We start from the raw sequence: 12,686 nt of genomic DNA, 5'->3' as shown, positions 1-12,686 counted from the left end.
AATTTAAATGTTGATTTCACCCACAGACATCTGTTAATCTAAACATATTATAGAATGTACTCATTCATATTTCTATAGACAGCAGAAAGGATGTCACCTAGATAAAGTTTAATTGGGTTCCATAATAAAGGTTACCAAAACCACTGCATGTGTACCTAATTTAAAGATTTTAAGCCCACGTCAGTGTTACCTAGCTGAAAAGCTACACACAAAACATTAAAATGCATATTATTATACCACAATCAAATGCACTTACCATTTCTAACGAAAAAGTGCTTGGATCTGTATCTTCAACTGGCTCTTTTTCAGCATGATCTACCAGAAATAAGCAAGCATTTCCTTGTTATCATCTTCCAAATCTTTTGTCTGGGCACTCATATATTTTTTTCATTTTCCAATCAAGAGACGAGTTTCTCTGTACAGCAGTTATGTAAAACTTCATTTGGTATAGGAAAATGCGACAAAGTATGAAATAGTTTCATTAAATACAGTTACACAGGTAATAACAATAGACTCAAATTAATATTTTATTTTTAATTAATAAAGAATTCGGCAATAAACTAACCCAAATAACAGCTGGAAGCAAAGAGAAGCAACCAAACAAAAAATCCTCTTTCAGAATGTCAGTAATTAGTTACTTATTAGCAGTCTTCTCTATACAGTAAGGTACTCTTGTCCTAGGAAAAAAATATAACTCAGGACAACCAACATTATATAGATTATAACTCAAAACCTAATGGAAAAGCATGTTTGGAGTAAAGGTTGAGATACTTTATACATTATTTATATATGTCATAACATTTGTATATGTTCACTGGTGCCTCTGCCAAAGGATACCAGTTTGGGCATCTATTCTATTAAAGGATGTCTATTCAGACCCTAGAAAAAAAACAAAGACCAACAGACTCTCTCTATGCGTGAGGAAGGGCGGCTGTGCCTGAAAGCTTGCAAAGAACAATTTTCCAACTATTCAGTTGGTCTAATAAAAGATATCACATTTATGCAAAAAACACTATCTGCCAAAGGACACCAAAACACTTATTTCTAAGAATCTCACTGACAAGTCATTAAGTATTACCCTGCTTTTACCGACTGCTAAATTGCAGCATAATGGTTGATTCTTGACCAAGGCTATGCAATGCATTAGTGGCAGAGCCAAAAACAGAAACCAAGATTTAACATCCAGTCTCTCCTTTCAATTACTACATGCCTCTCCAGAGAGAAGGATCTTCTGTGGGTGAGAAGCACCTCAGCATAAATTATGAATAGTATTTGAACCAACATCGCAGGATTTGGGCAAGTAAGAGATTTGCCCTTCATTATTCTCATCCTTGCCCCAAAAGATTCAGGGGCCACTTTCCAATCAGTAAATGCCAGATGTTATTCCATAAGTTTGCCAAAGATGCTAAGTGAGGTAAATATTACCTGCTCTCTCTCCTTTCTCTAACCAGTGTCTCAGTTCACAGCTCATCTAACTGGGGAAATGAAAAACAAAGATCATCATATGAAAACTGAGCCTTGACATAAGAATGGGCTGCATGGATACTAGCCCACTGCTGCAACCTGACCATGGGGGAGAAGAGTACTAAAATTGCCTTTTTTTAGCCTATTTTTGATTGAAATCAATAAAAGTGACTTTATGACACTGGAAGTGAGAGATTCCAATCATTTCACTGTGACATTATATGGCAAAGTATACCAGGTTTCATAGATGTCATAGACATTTGGGCTGGAAGGGACCTTGGAAGATCATCGAGTCCATCCCCCCACCCAAGGAGCAGGAAGTCACCTGGGGTCATAGGATCCCAGCAAGATAAGCATCCAATTTTCTCCTGAAGGTGTTCAATGTAGGTGCTTGAACCACCTCCAATGGCAGGCTATTTCAGACCTTGGGGGCTTGGACAGTAAAGAAATTCTTCCTTATGTCCAGCCTGAAATGGTCTTGCAGGAGTTTATAACCATTCAACCTCATCATCCCTTGGGGCGCTCTGGTGAAAAAACGTTCCCCCAGATACTGGTGGTCACCGCTGATAAACTTATAGGTGGCCATCAGATCACCCCTGAGCCTGTGCTTTTCCAAGCTAAAGAGCCCCATGGCTCTCAGTCTGTCATCATAATGTTAGAAATGCACAGTAAATGGAGTATTGTTAGAATATGATTAGAAATGGAGTGTTGTTAGAACTGCACAGTTTGCATCTCGTACCTGATAAGAAAAAGAACACTGCCAGGGACCTTTCTTTCTTAGCTAGCCTTGTTACAGTTTTTTTCTTATGCTAAATCACTCCCTCCTCCGGGTTTTCACATGCAGATTACAGAAGCTGGAATTCAACTGACTGTGTCCTTGAAAGGGGGCGGGATTTCAACTCTTGGTGACCTAGAGAGCTTTCTGAGCGTGCGCAATTAGCTGATGCATATTTGCCTATCCGCCCCGCATACTTAAGTAGTTAATTATAATATACATACGACGGATGAAGTGACGTGATCACATATATGTTTGTATGAACCGGAAATGGGTTGTAAGAGTTCCTGTTTCTGCACACGTGCCCAGGAGGAAAGAGATAAAAAGCCAGCTAAGAATTTCCTCAGGGGGCGGAGTAATCTGAGTCCTTTGACTCTGCTCCAACCCTATTTGCAAATACACCTTTTGTGCTGCTACTAAGTGTGTGTCTGAGATTCTTTGTGAGCCTCCAAAGAAACGAACCGCTTTTTGCATCAAATTGGCGCCCAACGTGGGGCATCTTTTGGACTACCCCGAAATTCAGCGACAAAATCGCCTCCGGCACCACGGGGAGTGCGCACCGAGCCGACTTTTTGGGCTCGCCCGGAGGTCTGAGACGTGAGTCGGGATATTCGGGAAGTTACAGAATCCTGTGCAAATTTTTAGTTTCTGAGGACGCCAGACACACACTCCGGCATTCTGATCGAGATCTCTGGGGTATCTGAGTGAGTATACGAATTCCCTTGCCCAGTTTGGTCTGGATCCAAAAACAAAAGATGTGAACGATTACTGGGAGACATTTGGCCGAGTTCTCGTTGTAAATCATCTGTTGTTAAGGATCTTTTGGTATTTGGTGTGCCTTGGGCGCACTCTTGTGGGCAATGGGGTGCCTTGGGCGCACTCTTGTGGGCAATGGGTGCGGGTCGCTCCCATGTAGAAAACTCTAATACGCCCTTTAGGATGTATGTTATGGAACTTTAGTAAATTTGCAAAGCAGGCAGATTATGGAGTGAAGATGAAAAAGGGTGATTTAATTAAGTTTTGTCAACTCAAGTGGCCAACATTTGGGGTCCACTGGACCCCGAAAGGATCCTTTGTAGTAAAAGAAGTGATAGCTATCCTTGAAATAGTTATGCAGAATGGGTATTGGAATCAATTTCCTTATATTGATTGTTGGTTGTGGGTGGTTCAAAATCAACCACCTTGGATTAAAAAAAAATGCTTAGTAAAGTCTCATGTGATGGTTGTTAAAGGAAAGACTCGAGGAGGACCGCCTGTACTCCCTGAGTCTAATGAGGGGGGGAATTCTGAATTGACTGAGTATCGGACCCGCTCTCCGGTCGCCCTGTCAGGTAGTGAGGATGAATCAGACACCTCCTCGGGATCCAGTCCGTTTGCACCACCGCTCCCTCCCTCAGGGAGGCTACCACCGGCGTATCAAAACATACCTAATGATTTAGAGCATGAGCCTCAGCCAAGTGCCCCATCTGAATCAGGGAATAAGGGCTATTATTTGCGCAAGACTGTAGAATCACAGCCAGTGCTGAACTGCCTGATGCGAGAGGTTATCGGAGATGGGGGCAGTGCAACTTTTGTCTACACCCCATTTAGTACTTCAGATTTATTTAACTGGAAGAATCAGAGCCCCTCTTTTCGTGAAGACCCTGAAAAGATGAGGGACCTGTTTCGATCTATTGGGCAAACCCATCGACCCACTTGGGCTGATGTCCAGATGATGCTCCAAACCCTCCTGACCCCAGAGGAAAGGAGATTAGTGTTGGGGACAGCAGAGCGCATTGCAGCAGCCAGGGTAGAAGCAGAGGGAGCTGCTGGTCGTACCTTGCGTGATACCTGCCCTGTTGAGGAACCGAGATGGGATAATCATACTGCAGAAGGAAGAGAGCTGAGTGCACGGTATCTGGGGATTAGAGTGGAAGCAATGGGGAAGGCAGTGCCTCGGGTTACTAATCTGTCTAAGTTGTATGAAGTGAGACAGGGAAGAGAAGAGGATCCCTCAGCTTTCCTCGGGAGGCTGTATGAGGCGTTCCGCAGGTTTTCGGACCTAGATCCAGAAGCCCCAGATAATCAACGCATGGTAAATCTTATGTTTATTGGTCAATCCGCTGCTGATATCCGTAAGAAGTTACAGAAAACTGAGGGAGGTGCTGGGAAACCGATTTCAGAGCTGGTAGAAATTGCATGTAAGGTATATGGGAATCGTGAGCAAGTGCAGGAGTGCAAGGAAGATAAAAAGGCTCAGCGACAGATGGCAGCGCTGGCAGCTGCTATAACTGGAGGTAACCCTGGAAAGGCTGGGATGCAGAAGGGGAAAGGAGAAAGAGTGGGAGCAGACGTTTGTGCTTATTGTAAAGAGAAAGGACACTGGAAGAGGGAATGCCCAAAGTTGAAGGAGAAAAGAGAGGGGGAACCAAGAGGTCACCTCATGCGGGCAGAGGAAAAGGGTGAGGACACAGAATGAAGGGGACAGGGATCTAAGACCACTACCCTTCGGGTTGGAGCCCGAGAAGATCCCATGGTAACCATTAAGGTTGGTGGCAAAAACTTTGAAGCCTTGGTGGATACTGGGGCTACATTTTCAATGATTCCAGAAAACCCCCCCTGTGCAGGAACTAGTGAACAGCATGTACTTGTGGAAGGGATTGAGGGAACGCAATCCCGACTCCCTGTTTGTAAACCACTCCTCACCAAAGTGGGGGACCATTTGCTTGAGCACTCCTTTGTATATTCTCCAAGTTGCCCGGTTGCACTACTTGGGCGGGACCTACTCACAAAATTGCAAGCTGAGATATTTTTCAGAGACGATCAGATGGTGGTCCAGCTACCTGTCAAGCAGAGCTCGAACTATCAGATGGCTCTCCTGGAGGACCGACGCCCTGCAGTAAGTTCTGAAGATCACATGCCTGGAGTAGACCCTTCGGTATGGGCTGATGGAACCCCTGCACGAGCTAAGTCGGTCTCCCCGGTAAGGATCATACTCAAGGATGGGGAGGGGCCCGTTCGGGTAAAGCAGTATCCACTCAGCCGAGCGGCCAGAGCTGGACTCAAGCCGTTAATAGAGAAATACAAGAGGTGCGGATGGCTAGTGGAAGGGTCCTCACCCTATAATACCCCCATTCTTGGAGTGCCGAAGGCAGATGGGGTCTCATACAGACTGGTCCAAGACCTGCGAGCAGTAAATAAGAAGGTCCTTTCAGACCATCCTGTAGTCCCGAACCCACACACGATTTTGACACAAGTACCGGGTGAAGCTGAAATATTTTCAGTGCTAGATTTGAAAGATGCTTTCTTCTCCATTCCCCTTCACCGAGAGAGTCAAAAATTGTTTGCTTTTGAATGGGAGGTAGACCCTGGGCAGCGTACCCTGGACAAGCATGGCAGATTGATTTTGCCGAGCTCCTACGGTCCGGACATCACGGGTTTTTACTTGTCATGGTAGACCAGCTCTCTGGTTGGGTCGAGGCCTGGCCCACCAGGACTGCCACTGCGGCTACAGTAGTGAAGTATTTGTTGCAGGAGATAGTTTCATAGTTTCATAGTAGCTAGAGTCGGAAGGGACCTAGGTAGATCATCTAGTCCGACCCCCTGCTTTGGCAGGAAAGAGCACCGGGGTCAGATGACCCCGGCAAGGTGCTCATCTAACTTCCTTTTAAAAATCCCCAGGCTAGGAGCCTGCACCACTTCCCCTGGAAGCTGGTTCCAGGCCCTAGCCGCCCTGACTGTGAAGTAGCGCCTCCTAATATCTAATCTAAACTTACCCTCCGCCAGCTTGTGACCGTTATTCCTGGTCACTCCTGGCAGCGCACGGGGGAACAGGGACTCCCCCAATACCTGCTGATCCCCCCTGACCAGTTTGTAGCAGGCCACAAGGTCCCCCCTTAACCTTCTCTTGTGGAGGCTAAACAGGTTCAGGTCCCGTAGCCTCTCCTCATAAGACCTGCCCTGCTGACCCTTGATCATACGAGTGGCCCTCCTCTGAACTCTTTCCATATCGTCCACGTCCCTCTTGAAGTGTGGCGCCCAGAACTGGACGCAGTACTCCAGCTGCGGCCTGACCAGTGCTGCATAGAGGGGGAGGATCACCTCCCTGGACCTGCTCGAGATGCATCTGTGGATGCATGACAGGGTACGGTTGGCCTTCTTGACTGCCTCCCCACACTGCCGGCCCATGTTCATCGTGGAGTCAATGATGACTCCAAGATCCTTTTCCGTCTCCGTGCTGGCAAGAGGGGAGTTCCCCAACCTGTAAGTGTGGTGCCGGTTCTTCCTCCCCATGTGCAACACCTTGCACTTATCAGTGTTAAACCCCATCCTATTCTCATCCGCCCACCGTTGCAACCTGTCAAGGTCAGCTTGTAGCCTATTGCACCCTTCTAGTGCACCCACATCCCCCCACATCTTAGTGTCATCAGCAAACTTGAACAGGGTGCTTTCTACGCCGTCATCCAAGTCACTGATGAAGATGTTGAACAGTGCGGGCCCGAGGACCGAGCCCTGCGGAACCCCACTGCCCACGTCCTTCCAGGTCGAGAAGAACCCATCCACTACCACCCTCTGGGTGCGGCCCTCCAACCAGTTGGCGACCCATTTGACCGTGTGGGCATCGACACCACAGTCTCCCAGCTTTTTGATGAGGACAGGGTGAGAGACAGTGTCGAAAGCCTTCCGGAAGTCCAGAAAGACTACATCCACAGCAACCCCTGCGTCTAATGATTTGGTGACCTGATCGTAAAAGGCCACCAGGTTGGTCTGACAAGACCTGCCACTGATGAACCCATGTTGGTTGCCCCTGAGCATGCATTCCCCCGCAAGGCCCTCCTGGATGTGTGCCAGGATAATTTTTTCAAAGAGCTTACCCGGGATTGAGGTAAGACTAACTGGCCTGTAATTTCCCGGGTCCTCTTTTTTTCCCTTTTTGAAGATAGGGACCACATTGGCCCTCTTCCAGTCCTCCGGCACCTCGCCAGAGCACCACGAGTGCTCATAGAGCCGCGCCAGGGGTCCCGCAATGACCTCGGCCAGTTCCTGTAGAACCCTAGGGTGAAGATCGTCCGGACCAGCGGACTTGAACACGTCCAGCCTCTCCAGAAGTACCCTAACTAACTCCTCGCTAACCCCTGGCCCAGGCGTGTCTCTCCCGGGGCCCGAGGGGGGCCCAGCAGGGAGGTGGCTGAACTGGTCCCTACTTAGGAAGACAGAGGCAAAGAAATCGTTAAATATGTTAGCTTTATCATCTGGCGTGATGACTAAGTTGCCCATCGTGTCCTACAGGGGCCCCACATTACCCGGGACCCTCTTTTTACCCCCTATGTATTTGAAGAAGGACTTCTTATTGTCCTTAATCCGGGAAGCTAGTCCTATCTCCATCTCTGCCTTGGCCCTCCTGACTGCCCCCCTACATCCTCGGGCGACTGTAACATAGTCCTTCTTGGTGATGACCCCATATCTCCATTGGGTATATGCCTCCCTTTTAGCAAGGAGACATTCCCGGATGCTCTTAGTGAGCCATGGGGGTTTATGTGCCCTCCTGCTCCCTTTGACCCTTGTTGGGATTACCTCCCTTTGGGCATGGAGGATCGTCTCCTTAAGGAGCAACCACTCACCTTCGACATCTGATTCCCTTCCCCTCTGGGTCCTCAGCGCTTCCCCAACGATCCTCCTTAGCTTGTTGAAGTCAGCCCTCCTAAAGTCTAGGGCTGTTGCCTTGCTGCAGCCCTTTGCCACCTTACGCTGGATGGTGAATTCCAGCAAGCGATGATCACTGTCTCCCAGGTGGCCCATCACCCGCAGCCCCCTCACCAGGTCATCACCCATGGCCAGCACCAGGTCCAACAAGGCGTCTCCCCTGGTGGGACTGTGCACCTCCTGGGTTAGATCATTCCCCGGTATTCCCTGCCTGAATCCATCGAGTCGGATCAAGGACAACACTTTGTGGGAAAGGTGGTTCAAGAAGTCACACAAGCTCTCAAGATCACTTGGAAACTACACACACCATGGAGACCACAGAGTTCAGGACAAGTGGAACGCATGAATAGGACCTTAAAGACTCTACTCACCAAAATCTGTATTGAAACACGCCTTAAGTGGCCTCAAGCATTGCCGCTAGCTCTTACTTGTATTCGAAACACTCCCCGACGGGGCCTCAAATTGACCCCATATGAAATTATGTTTGGCAAACCGCCTCGAGTCTTACCTCCTGGGATGCGAGAAAATGTAACTTTTGAATTAGGTAATAGTGAGCTTCATATGTACGTTATTGTTTTGCAGTCTGTCTTGTCTTCTCTTCACAGGTATGCAGCCTCCTTTCAGCGTCTGCCTTTAGATGTACCGGTACATGACTTCTCCCCGGGAGACTGGGTCTTGGTGCAGCAGAGGAAAAAGTAACCTTTGACTGAGAGGTGGAGTGGCCCTTTCCAGGTACTTCTAACAACCCACACCACTGTAAAGATTGCTGGCCATGACCGTTGGATACACCATACCCATGTGAAACGACATCCACGAGTGTCAGAGGACATCAACTCCCAAGACGAGCTCACTCCGGAAGCTGAGTCGTCTTCGAAACAAGAAGCCAGCAAGTGGAGCTGTGAACCTACTGGTGATCTCCAAGTGCACCTGAGACAGCTTAATCAAAGTTCAGAAAATTAGACAAGAAAGTAAAAAGGGAAAAATTTAGGCTGTATTTGATCTCAAGAAAGGGAGAATATGGTGGGAATCTTAATACGCCTTGTTGTTATCTGTATAGTGAGAGAAGCAGGATTGAGCAGCCTTAGCCGCCAGCCTATACCCCCGCTTCTCCCAATTGCTCCCCCAGGGACAAATTTGTATGTTGACATGATGGAAAAAATTGCAGGTACTTTCAATCTTACCAACTGCTGGGCCTGTGGGGGACTCCGAGAGGCCGGAGAACAGTGGCCTTGGAGGACTTTTCCTTTGGCCCCAAAATGGTTGGTAAGTGATAAGGCGGATGTTAAGAGTACTGGTCAAGAATGGGATGAGAACCGCAGCTGGGATCTTTCCCAAGTGGCATTAGGAGAGTACTGTATTAGCAATAATGGTACAGGGAGGAGTTTGGGACATAGCCAGTGTACATGGACATTGAAATGGGCCCGAGCATGCACTATCTGTTATGCCCTTAATTGCAGCAAGTATGCAGATCAATGGAACTCTACTGCTGTTAAGCTCCCAAACTCCACGTGGATGAAATGTAACCCATCCACTCTACAATCATCCCTACGTGATGAAAACACCTGCTTCCAAAAGGTCAGAAGGGCAAGAGTATTACGTTTCGATCCTAACATTACAAGATGTCAGGCATATAATGAGACCGGAAGTGAACGATTCATACCCTACTTCTATAATTGGCAATGGGCACACCCGAATGGCACGGCGGCACGGTTTAATAGATATTGGAGTGCCTCAAATGACACAAATGAAATAACCGAGTGCGAGTATAGGGATAAAGATGGCGTATGGAGATGTCAGTTTAAACTGAGTAACTATTACACCGGCCCTTTAGGGCGTAGGGGCAACAAATACTATCCCCTTCTTTTCTGGAGCCGTGACCCCCTGGCCTTGGGAAGGGAAAACAGGGCCTTAAAAGGACATTATTGGATTTGTGGAAGGCGAGCCTATACGGTACTGCCACAAGGGTGGACAGGAACCTGCTATAATGGGGTAATTGTACCAGCTTTCTTTTTGCTACCATCTGAGGTTGGAAATAAGTTGGGAGTCTCTTTGTATGATGATTGGAAAAGGGCCAAGAGAAGTATTGATGTAAGTTTGACACGGGGTGGCTCCCAAAAGTGGAAGGAGGATGAGCGGCCCCCTCAAAGGATTATTGAGTATTATGGACCAGCTACATGGGCTAATGATGGGAGCTGGGGATACCGGACACCAATATATATGCTAAACAGAATCATCAGGTTGCAGGCAGTCTTGGAAATAATTACTAACCAAACTGCCACTGCTCTCGAGTTACTGGCCCGACAGAGTTCCCAGATGAGAGAAGCCATATACCAAAATCGAATGGCCTTAGACTATTTACTCGCAGAGGATGGCGGAGTCTGCGGAAAGTTCAACCTTTCTAATTGTTGTCTCCAAATAGACAATAACGGAAAAGCAGTCTTAGAGATTACCAAAGGGATCAGGAAAACAGCCCATGTACCAATACAAACGTGGGAAAACACATGGGGTAAAGACTGGTGGTCTAATTTATTTGGAGGACCCTGGTGGAGAAAAGTAGGGTTTGTGTTTTTGTGCGCTCTGACTGGTTTGATTTTTATCCCTTGCCTTATTCCCTGTTTCACTAGATTGATAACCACCACAGTTGAAGGGATGCAAGTTGCAGCAGTCCCCCTTAAAGCACAGACTGCAGCAAAAGTCATGGTCCTCAGAAAAATTCCTCGTAATTATCTTGATCTGCCTAAATGAAAATGGGGAGCAGAAAGCATCTTGAGCGGGGAATATTGTTAGAAATGCACAGTAAATGGAATATTGTTAGAATATGATTAGAAATGGAGTGTTGTTAGAACTGCACAGTTTGCATCTCGTACCTGATAAGAAAAAGAACACTGCCAGGGACCTTTCTTTCTTAGCTAGCCTTGTTACAGTTTTTTTCTTATGCTAAATCACTCCCTCCTCCGGGTTTTCACATGCAGATTACAGAAGCTGGAATTCAACTGACTGTGTCCTTGAAAGGGGGCGGGATTTCAACTCTTGGTGACCTAGAGAGCTTTCTGAGCGTGCGCAATTAGCTGATGCATATTTGCCTATCCGCCCCGCATACTTAAGTAGTTAATTATAATATACATACGACGGATGAAGTGACGTGATCACATATATGTTTGTATGAACCGGAAATGAGTTGTAAGAGTTCCTGTTTCTGCACACGTGCCCAGGAGGAAAGAGATAAAAAGCCAGCTAAGAATTTCCTCAGGGGGTGGAGTAATCTGAGTCCTTTGACTCTGCTCCAACCCTATTTGCAAATACACCTTTTGTGCTGCTACTAAGTGTGTGTCTGAGATTCTTTGTGAGCCTCCAAAGAAACGAACCGCTTTTTGCATCAATAAGGTCTGTTTTCCTGACCTCTGATCATGCGTGTGACTCTTCTCTGGACTCTCTCAAGCTTCTCCACATCCTTTTTGAATTGTGGAGCCCAAAACTGGATGCAGTACTCCAGCTGCAGCCTCACCAAGGCCGAGTACAAGGGGAGAATGATGTCCCAGGATTTGTTTGAGAAGCATCTATGGATGCAACCCAATGTCTTGATCGCTTTACTAGATGCAGCATCACATTGAAGGCTCATGTTCATCTTGCCGTCAATGATGACCCCCAAGTCTCTTTCTTCCGTAGCACTAGCCAGCGTACCACTGCCAAGCCTATAAGGATGCTGCAGATTTTTCCTCCCAAGGTGGAGAACCTTGCATTTTTCAGTGTTAAACACCATCAGGTTCTCATCTGCCCATTTGCCGAGCCTGTCCAGGTCAGCCAGAATCGCCCTCCCGTCTTCAGGTGTGGATGCTTTGCCCCAAAGTTTGGTGTCATCGGCGAACTTGGCCAGTCCACTCTTGAGTCCAATGTCCACATCATTAATGAAGATGTTGAACAGTATGGGTCCAAGGACAGAGCCTTGGGGGACCCCACTGGTCACAGGACACCATGATAACTGACTTCCATCAATTACTACTCTCTGGGTCCGACCATGGAGCCAATTTCCCAGCCAGCGGATCATGGTGGACCCATGGCCACAATTGGCCAGTTTTGCCAAGAGGTGATCATGGGATACCAGATGGAAGGCTTTTTTGAAGTCAAGATATATGACATCAATCTCTTCTCCCTTGTCCAGGTGATAGGTCACCTGGTCATAAAAGGAAATAAGATTGGTTGAGCAAGACCTACCCATAGCAAACCCGTGCTGGCTATCCCTCGGATGTTGGCATTGGCCATCCCTCAGGTATGATGGCCAGAACCAAAGAAATTAATAAGCAATAAATATGTGCTTCTTGGAGGCACCTTTGTCTAATATGCAGCTTGTATTTTTTTTGTAACCCGCAAATGTAACTTGTAACTGTTTGTGGAACTGACTACCCCTCAAAGACAAAGCTCTAGCTGTGAAATTAGCTGACCTAACAGTTCTTTCTCGCTCAAAATTTAGCCTTGATGATGATAAAAACTGGATTTAACTGCCCAGCTTATCTAGTACATTTCAAAAAGAACAGCTCAAAAAAGCATAGTCAGAGAGTTTGGAAAGGGCTGGATTTAGGCGGGATGTTGTGTCGTAATTTGCTTATTGGATAAACCCCAGCTTGGGCAAACTTATTATAATAATTTCTAACACCTTCTAACCCCATCGGATAATAGCTATAAAGCAATATTATGAATGGCTATATAACTAAAAAATTAGCATAATCAGAGTATAAAAGAACACACACGTCATAGTAATCCTCAGGAA

At 46.8% G+C, this 12,686-nt stretch overlaps 1 protein-coding gene across 1 annotated transcript in view; it reads right to left on the bottom strand.

Moving 5' to 3' along the window:
* Positions 1–12,686, bottom strand: part of EDARADD (EDAR associated via death domain) — a 43,612-nt gene that overhangs the window by 23,883 nt on the left and 7,043 nt on the right. The window contains exon 2 of the mRNA XM_090044655.1: positions 257–315. Within this exon, the coding sequence (XP_089900781.1) occupies positions 257–315 (59 nt within the window). The remainder of the gene's footprint in view (positions 1–256; positions 316–12,686) is intronic.

Source organism: Crocodylus siamensis, chromosome 1 (genome assembly GCF_052110815.1).
Source record: "Crocodylus siamensis isolate JL-2025a chromosome 1, ASM5211081v1, whole genome shotgun sequence".
Lineage (NCBI taxonomy): Eukaryota > Metazoa > Chordata > Crocodylia > Crocodylidae > Crocodylus > Crocodylus siamensis.
Note: the sequence above shows the minus strand (reverse complement) of the source record. Positions and strands in the feature narration are given on the sequence as shown.